The sequence below is a fragment of the Mycetomoellerius zeteki genome, unplaced genomic scaffold (genome assembly GCF_001594055.1).
Source record: "Mycetomoellerius zeteki isolate Tzet28-1 unplaced genomic scaffold, Tzet1.0 scaffold188, whole genome shotgun sequence".
NCBI classification, from domain to species: domain Eukaryota; kingdom Metazoa; phylum Arthropoda; class Insecta; order Hymenoptera; family Formicidae; genus Mycetomoellerius; species Mycetomoellerius zeteki.
In genome coordinates, this window is record NW_017256836.1 from 396,431 (window position 1) to 406,578 (window position 10,148).

At 35.5% G+C, this 10,148-nt stretch overlaps 1 protein-coding gene across 1 annotated transcript in view; it reads right to left on the reverse strand.

Annotated features, from left to right (window-relative positions):
• Nucleotides 1-8,580: 8,580 nt before the first annotated feature.
• Nucleotides 8,581-10,148, reverse strand: part of LOC108721957 (uncharacterized) — a 3,383-nt gene continuing 1,815 nt past the window's right edge. The window contains exons 2-3 of the mRNA XM_018446806.1: nucleotides 9,099-9,310; nucleotides 8,581-8,999 (exon numbers count right to left, since the gene is read on the reverse strand). Of these exons, the coding sequence (XP_018302308.1) occupies nucleotides 8,888-8,999; nucleotides 9,099-9,310 (324 nt within the window). The 3' untranslated portion in view covers nucleotides 8,581-8,887. The remainder of the gene's footprint in view (nucleotides 9,000-9,098; nucleotides 9,311-10,148) is intronic.

The following is a 10,148-nucleotide window of genomic DNA, read 5'->3' on the forward strand; positions in this document are numbered from 1 at the left end:
TGGAATAGAATTTAATCGATACCGAAAATGGGTTCTCTACATTTCATTGAAATAATATTATCCTGAGTGGACTAATTAATATAAATAATAAATTAAATAAAATACATTTTAAAACAAATATTCTTGTTACGAAAAAATACGTTAAGCTCTTTTACGTTATAAAAGTAATCAGATATAATTATGTCAATAGATAAAATTAATTATGTCAAATAATGTGTAATTGATATTAGCAGAGTTGAAGTATATTATTGTAGCTTTTTTTATAGTCGGTAAAAGTAACTTCACTTTTACAACCTGGAACTTTGTCAACTCATAGTAAACGCTTTTACTCTCAGTCGCGCGTAGTGCTTCATCTCCTTCTCTTTAAGGAGTCTCGAACAAAGATTTTACAAGCATTAGTGATTCGATTAAGAAGCCGTCTCAAGCGCTCGGCTTTAAAGTCTCGCCGCGCGAAACTTTCTTAGAGAAATCGTTACTTAAGTTTCCCGCGTTATGCACTTTCGCCTCTTTTCGAATAGTTTGCAAAGAAATACTTCCATCCTAAGACTCGTGTGCCATTAATAATTACCATAAACACCGCACACTCCTCACGATATAAAAAGACTTTTATTTATTATTACATTAGCAATAATTATTAATTATTAGTTATAATAAATTTGATATATTATTGTGTACGTTATTATTTAGTACGTAATTCTTATTATTTCTCTTTTATTCTCTATTCGGTCTCCTTATTAATTCTTAACTTAATTCTCAATCAATTGCGATGACAACAAGTTCAAAATAAATCGTCAGAGCGCAAAAACACGAAATTCGCCGTTTCGAATGTAATACCGTCGTAAATCTGCCCAACGCACGTCTCCTATGGGGAGAATTACACGTGGTAAGTGGAGGAAAATACGATGAAAAAAAAATCGAGGGTGAGGAACGACGATCGTTTCCGTCGCGAGATCCAGCGTAAAATGGCCGGTCGTAGGTCGAGGAAAGCGTAAAGAATTCCGAGGCCCCGGTCTAACGCAGTTAATTTGGCGAATGGGGCTGTCCCTCCACTCTGAACATGGCCACTGCCTTCGCATATACGATCTCGTCCTACGTGTAACACGCGTACATTTATACACGTACACAAAGACACAAGCGTGCATACGCGCACGAGCGCGCGTGGTCGGGTATACCGGGTGATCTTGGCGGAGTCTAATAAAAAGCATCCCCGTGCGCCATGGGATGGTGGGGTCAGAAGTCCATTCGGAAAATGGAGGGACCCGCTCGTCCAACTAAATCTACCCGATAACGGACACCAATTGTCCATGCCAGAAACGCTTTAAAAATTTATCCTGTCCGTATCGTATCGATTTAAGACACGAAATTCAGGAAATTGATCCGAGACATTGTAATCAAAGACACATTGTGCAGAAACGATCGTTAAGTCGGTAGGATAATTTTACAAGATTTTTTCTAGTTTCCGTTTCGACGACTAAACCTCTTCGGTCTGTTAGCAAGACGTATGGTAGACGGCTAGTCCTGGCCAAGGTTCGGCTCGACTTCCGACTTTCCCTGCAGAAAACATTGAGTCTGAGGGGCGGCTCTGCCTCATCCTACCCTCCCCCATTCTATCCCGGTCCCATCGCAAAGACGCTATAAATTCTGGCCATCTCGACCCCCTCCTACCCCAGCGAACACCCCCTTGTCGACGTCGCAGAATAGCGGCCAAAAGTAAAAAGTGTAGGTCTACCGATAGCCTCATTTACAATTCGCGTCCTTCGATAAGGAATGAGTCTCGTCAGCGCTCGCGCGCGTTGAGTCGTCGAAGATCAAATTAATCGTTCTGAATTAATTATTCATTCGGCCAATTCGTTTTGACCTAGTTGTAGGAAACGGAGAGTACGCGTTACATTATAAATGATTATGTAGGTTATTTAAATATATTAAGAAGTAAATTTTTAATTAGAGAATACGAAAATACTTCGTTTTGTATAAAAATTTACAAAGTATGCCAAGTCTCCTACATTTTCCTTTTATCTCTTATTTCAGCCGCGATTCGAATCTAACGGTTATATAGTAAAAATATTATTAAAGTAACTGTTTAAAAAAGTATTTTAATATTAATAAAATTTTATTTTCGGTTAGTATCAAATATATATTAAATCATATAAAATTAATAGCGATTTATGTAGATAAAATAATCGCTACAAAAATATAAAACAAAGATGAGAGAAATTTGACATATTTCAATATGCATGTTAATTCGTTTCGATCAATTTAAAGATAGAAACAGCGAGATGTAAGAATAGGTGCCAAACTTTGTAAATCAATTATGTATCTTTTGCAAATCAATCAGTCACATATTTAGACATATTCCGCAACGCAAATTTTACACGTCACGAAGTAGTTATTTTTATATATCGCTGTGATTCTGCCCGATGACGAATTTCATCCATGAATACTTCGGTTTCGATTCTCTGATTCAATCCCTAACCCGCGAGGCCGTCCAGCAATAATTAACGAATCTTACACGATTACGAGGTCAAAGACATTTTATATCAAAAATTCGAGCTCTTTAGACGCAAATATAGAAGATACTGTCTCGCCTACTGACTTAACGATAAATGAGTTATTGAGTTAAATTCAGCAATTAAAACGTTTCAAAATAAAATTTGAAAAAAAAAAATAAAAATTTTAAATCTTAGAAAGAGTTAAAATCTCTTAATATTTTTCGCATAAGATATATCGATATTAAATTATATTTACACAAAGTCCAGATTATTTTTTGTATTTCTGATATTACAAAATAATAATGCTTTCTTGTTATATTAATATTTTAAATATTATACGTCTTCTAACATATACTGCTGCGACAATTTAATATAATTATGTCAATTTTATGGTATTGCATTATTGATTAATCACCAATAATAATTTAAATATATTAGATGTGTGTGTGTGTGTAATTATAATATTTACTAACAACCAAAATGATATTCGTTTTTATGTCATTACAAATAAAATATATCTGACTTATCCTGAAGATTGGCAGAGCGTAAGAAATCAGTGAAGAAAGCGTCAGTCCGATAGAAAATCGTGAACAAACCCATCTTGTCGATTCTTCCGGACAGGAAATCTGTGCCCGCCGCAAAATGCCGACCAATCGAATCTCACAGGGAATTTAACACCCTTCATAGATGGAAAAAAAGGCAAAATTTCCAATTTAAGCGAATCTCCGGTCGCTTGTCCTTTAAACAAATATTATTGCGGATTCTGTTTGATCGGTTGAAAGTCCAAGACAATTCACTTAATTCGCGTCCCTTTGCACAAGTCTGTCCGTTTAAAATTATCGCTATAGACATTCACACATTGTAAATATTATTTTTTAATAATACAAGACGATACTGACTTGCAATGAATGATAAAAGAGATTCTTATTTGTGTATCTAGCCTAATATTGAGTCATCATTCTTGAGACATCGTAGATCGCACTTTATTATGTAAGAAGCAGTTAAATCTTACATCCACGACTTCTACGAAGCGCCGATCAATATCATTTCTGGGAGAAAATCGTGGAAGAATGGCTGGCAATTTCGTGAGTCCGACGCGATCGCACGCCGTTGACGAATCGACACCTCGCTCCTATATACCTGTTCTCGTTAACGACGAACGACGTACAACGAACTCCGCTCTGACATTTCGTCGCGTCCTATCGACACGCGAGAATCGACGGGGATGGAATAAGAAGAAGTGGGAGTGCAGGATGAAGAAGATCCATCGGTGCAGACTTGGCATCTGCGTGAACGACCTTATCGGAAAGACATAAACGCCTGAAATCCCGGCCGTAAATTAGGATCGGCAGAAATCGCTGGACTCTTCCTTTGCCGTTTCTCTCGTCTTGCCGAGATAGTCTGAGTCCGCAATGTGACGACTGTGTCTGCACGACAATGCGCCGTTATCGAAAAATCAGGCACCGACCAAGATGGCTCGTAGAGAGCCGATCAACCATTAAAGAAGATAACAATTTTACGAGTTAAACTAGCGAAAAATAACTTTACTTGTGATCATTAAGGAATTTAAAAGTATACAAAGAATCGGCTTAGGAAGAAAAGAATAAATATAATTTTTAAGCAATTACGTTAATAAAAAAGAAATTGCTACAATGACGATAATCCGTGTGCTAATTTTATATGAACTGTATACTAATATAATTGTATTTATAAATCAAGTAGTAACAATAAATAATTAATATCGCAATTAAATTTGAAAAACTATTTAATATAAGAATAACGAGTGCAGTAAATTTTTCTTCACGAATCGGAAGGAGAATATTCCACTGTTTTTGGAGAAGCACTTTGTGTCCATTGCAGAAGTTAAAAATTTTTATAGTCTCATTGAAGAAAAGGATGAAGACAATCTTCCCATTTTAACGCTGATCCTGACAGCGGTAAAGACTGTAAGATTAATGATGCGATTTCCACGACTTTTTCTTATTAAGGACTACACCGCCAGGTGTGAAAATGTATCTCCTAAATGTAGTCTAAGTTCTTCGAACTATGTAGATATATTGTTATGTTATAATGTAGTAAGTGATAAATAATTCGATAATTTCAATGTTTACAGCTAATTTTTGAAGATAATAGAGGATCTTTACTGTAATCTTAACATTTATTTATCATACCAACTATTTTATTGCGATATGTTCGATGAACAGATGAATGTTCCTCAGTTTCAAAAACATCTTGTAAAGTATGTCTTGTACAGCGTACTTATATGCATATTGTAGAGAGTATTACAGGAGTTAAGAATTTTTTTTATGATCGCGCGGAGGAGGACGTAGGGGAGCGGATCGGCGACGATCCTTCTTATGATGGTTACGGCGACGAGGAAAAGAGCCAGGTTTGATGGCGAGGCGAAGGGGATGATGGTGGAGAGTCTATGCCGTAACAAGGGTGGCACGATTTCAAGAATGCAGAGCACGTTCTCAACCAATGCCGGCAGCCAGGCAGTAAAACAAATACGCCCTTCCTATATACGGGGTGTCCCGGTAATACCACGCGCGTGTCTATGACCCTCTCACCCCCTTATCCCGGAGGAAGAGTGCTGCGGAGTAAAGTCGACCTCGTTACCGATACGAATGGAGGTAATGTGCTGTGTAGGTAGTAAGACCCTTTCGTGGCCCCCCGCGGGAAACAGGTTCTCGCAACCGAAGCTGAAATTATCTCGACAGCGGAAGTTTCCTTTACTATTCTTTCTTACACTCATATTGTCAGCCTCTCTACCAGCATCCCTCATTAAATCAATCGCTATGTCAAATCGCTTACTCATTCTTAAAATTCGTTTACCAACAAATATATGTAACTTTTCATGATAAGACATCTCTTATTTAACACGAATTAGTAGCATAAATAACTAAAAACAAATTAACATTTATAACTAAACAAAAATATATAATATTATTAAAATTTTTCTTATTTACCGAACTTTTATATTGACAGAGAAAACATACTTTCAAATTATAACAGAGCTTAATAAAGAGATTTTTTAATAAAAAGATTTATATCTGTAACCGAATACTTTTTGTTTGCTACAAGTTTTCATGTGTTCGTTCTTTTCATATTCCTACACAAAAATAAAAATATCGAAGGACTGATGAAGGTTGATAGCACGAAGATTGCACCGATTACAGCTAAAGGTATAACATGCAATTATTTTGTCTCCCACGTCAGATATACATTTCCTACGACCGAACGCACGGTCGCCAGTGAAGCGAACTGCCAGCGGAGAAGAGCATGAAACAGCCGATAAAGGCATACAATGGCTGGTACGAGCGCGGAAACGCAAATGTCCTCTTTCAGAAGCGTCCTCTTTAGAGGACAGGGAGTGATGGACAGGTGAAAGAAGTGGCCAATGTGGGCTGGTTTCGACGTCTCATGTGACACACACGTCATCGGCCTTTGTTTTCGCGTCCTTTTGGTTGAGTACTGCACGTTCTTTGTCCCTAGATCCGAACTACAATTCCTTTTATCGTATTCTTCATTTAACGCTTGACGGCAGTGCTCTCTTCAAAAAATATAATACAAGATCTTGCAATGGCGACTACTATTAATACACAGACTATAAAAACTGGCGATTCTGTTAGTAATCCCGTTGCAAAATTAGTTTTTATCAATTACAAATTAGAGTTTATTAATTACAAATTAATTATTCATTAAATGCGTTTATGTATTATTACTATTATTTCATTGTTATAAATACGCAACTTTGCTCTTTTATTCAAAAATAAACAATTTTAATTAACAATAATAAACGATTTTCCAAATTTGATTTACTTTATTTTCAAAACAAGCAATTTATTTAATGAGTATTTATATGTATTTTATGCTTCATATTTTCACGTGTTATTCAAGACAAAGAGGAAAATTCGCGCATGACTAAATCGATTACTTTCTCGCGAATCCATTACATTAATGTAAACAAGAAATTTCCTCGTACGCTCGCAGATCTAAACATTCCACCTGCTCTACATTTCCGATGCGCGGTTGAAGATCGTGATCCCGTTTATTCAGTAGAACCTGCTCCCATTCTCGTATTTGGAGCTCGTTGCTTTTCTTGAGAATTTGATCTCTGATCTCGGCCAGATCGCACGTGGACGGCACCGGGCTGCTGAACTGAGGGCCTGAACTATGGACCAGTTTTCACTTGATACAGATCACAAGCTGTTTCCCCGACAGGCTGCGCTTCATAGCCGCCCGTTCAACGAAACCTGTTCGTTCGCGTAACGAGAGGTCCTGTTATTCTGGCTCATCATCGCAGGCTCGTGCCCGCTTAGAAAACTGGTCCATCCGACGAGGGATGCTGCCCCCGGAACAATGACCACTGTCCACTCGAACGTATACAAACACCGTACCACAAAACGCACCCAGTTAGCCTTTGACTCTTATTTTCTGATTTTTTGCGGTCAGTCGTAAAGGACAAAAAACTGGTCCATCCGGAGGGAGATGCTGCCGCTCTTCTCCCTTCACTGTCACTGTCCACAATGGAGCTAATAAACGCGCAATCTCAAAGTATACATCGAGTTGATCTTTGACTCTCGCGGTGAAGTTTGACTACAATCCCCTACATGATATTTAAAAAAAAATCTAAACTGGTGTTAAATAAATATAATAAACTTACAAAGAAAACAAAAATTTAATATCTATTCTGACGAACATTTATTAAATGTAATTGTTGCTTCTTAATAAAAAAAAAAGTATCAATTGTTTTCGTAATTAATATATCTGAAAGAATACTCATTTTTATGAGTAATTAAATTGAATTAGTAGTAAAAATGTTAAATATCTGTAATGCTATTTAAATATTTATCCAGTTAACGTCATTTTTACGACATTTCTAAATACATCACCGCAACAAGTATTTTTTATTAAAAGAAATACAAATTAATCTTTAACTCTCAATATCCTACTATCATAATTATGTCAAACGTATATGAATCCTATTTTTATTTTTATTATTCTTCTTAGCTTAGATTGTATTCTGCTCTCATTTTGCATCAAATGTTAAAGCATTAATATTCACAAAACCATGTATATTATGTGTAAATGTAAGTATTCGCAATGTATCGTGGACTCGCTAAGCAGAAATGACTGCGCGGATCAGTTATCCCTGCGGGAAAGTGGCAAAATCGATTTTATGTGAGTTCTGACTGCCCTCTAACAAAGAACAGGGAGACAAGAAATGCAATGGATAACTTAGGAAACTATCATTATGGTATTTGGTAAACTCTACAAATAATATATTTTATATTCATTAAAGCTTTTTAATTATTTATATTATTTATATTCCTCTATTACTTAAATGTTATAAAAGTATAGCATGTATTTAGATAAAGTAAATAAGCGCATTGTGAAAGAGAGACGATTTATCCACTGAGTTTCAATACTCGCTGTAGATAATAATTCTGTAGACGGCAACTCTCAAATCAGTTAATGATATCTAATTTATATCGATATCTAATTTAAGTCGAAGGATAAATGAAGAAATTACAATTGTCGGATGAACGTTGTAATACAATTATTATTCGTCAGAGGAGAGTAGGAGAAATCAAAACACTAAACATTCAATACTTGGAAAACCGATAAAATATTTGTTACCGTCTCGTTTCTAAGCAACCCCCTGCGTAACTTGCGCATGAGGACATGTACTGCGGCGAATAAGTGATAAGTATGCACTTCTAAAACCATTGTCGAATAACCTATCGTCTTCACCTTGAAATGTACGGATCATATCAGAAGTGCAATGTTTCACGGACCACCGATCAAGAGCAAAAGTTACAAAAGATCAAAGAGTTAACAAATATTTTAAAGGTCTCATTCATAGAAAATGATTAATGAAGTGTTTCTTTATTGTTTGTGAAACAACTCATCTTTTAATAAGTTCTAAAAGAGATTTTGTTTGATTAATTACACAGGATACGGACAAGAATCTCACCATATGCGAAGAAATATTGGCAACATATATAAAGAAACGGTTAAAGGTACGTACACAATAATTTGGCTCTTTCTACATATGACTTATTTATTTAGTTTTAATTTTCATTTCTTTTTATGTGTAAGTGATCGAGTGCTGTATCGTCTTACTATTGGCACATGATTACAACTAATTGGCACCATAAATACGAAAAATTTCAAAATATCTACTAACAACTATTGTAAAATCTAAATTTAAAATTAACATAGATATGTGCCTTGTCATGACGCTTTCTACAATGTATCCACAAATAACTCAACGAATATTATGAATTACGACAACGCGAATTGTGACACTCGTAAATTATCAAATGTTAAAAGGTGCCAAAAAATCGATGCGTACTTTCCTAGCGACAGTCGCATACTTCAAGACTCAAAATTTACCATCCTTTATACCAACCACCGTGCCAACCACCGTATGACAACGGCCAGCCCGACGGATACCAACCATTGCCGTACAATCCGTAGCTACTCAATCCGCCCAATCGATACCTGAGAAATCGAACGCATAAATCAACTGTCAGCGCCAAATTGCTGTTTCGAGATTTTTACATTCGCGCCGTTGACAAGATATTTATTTGTATTATTTACCACGGCAACACGGGAGTGTAAGTGCGTATGTAGGGCAAGGAAAGCAGATCGATGCTTCTTTTTCCTAATTTTTTTCCTCCTATGAATTCCTGAGCGCTCGGTTGAGCTTGAAAAACAGTGGTCACTTGTGATGATACATCATTGCCGTCAACTATTCTTTCCGCGACGAGACTCTCGTCTCCTAAGACCAGCATGCTCAACGACAACAAAAGCTAGAACAATTATCGATATATGGACAATATGAATATGAATCACCATAATTAACGAACAACTGCATGAGATATTGTAAACTGGACGATCATTTCGTCAATTAAAATGCAATCAATAATGATAAACAACAGCATAAATGATACTGAAATAAACGTTTCAAATAAATACAGTATTTGTTTCCAGCTTGATCAAAATTTTGTCAGTACTTGTAACATATAAGCAGATTTTTTAAACTATAACACAGTACTTTTTGGCATCACATTGCTCTTTCTAAATTTATATTTATATATCAAAATATTTTTTCCGAAATATGCCATGTTTTATCTGGAAAAATGACGTATAGCACGTTGTTTATACAAAAAACTTTGGATTGATTAAATCAAAGATGTTATATGCAGTAAGTGCAAAAGGTATTCGTACAAGGAAATTTTTTATAAAAAAGTCTTATTTGTAGAAAATAAACATTAATTAGCAATTTTATACAATGAATAGGGGAAAGTTGCCGAATGCGTACCGCTTAACCTATTTTTTATTATATTTTCCATTTGGTACCGTTTTATATGCAAATGAACATTAGAAATTGTAGCTTGAGGTTTTGGACGCTTATTATTACATATTTAACTTTCCATCAATAACAAATTAATTTGTTATAAATCTTTTTGTATAACATGCTGCAAAAGATACGATTTAGGCAACCGGTCGCCTAAATCATACCTATAGGTATTTTTTATCGTATTTTCTTTGAAAGTATTGAATTTATGAATGAAAACAATTAAAAATATAAGATTAATAAAAGAAATCATTAACTAATACCTAATAATTAATTAATACCTAATTTTA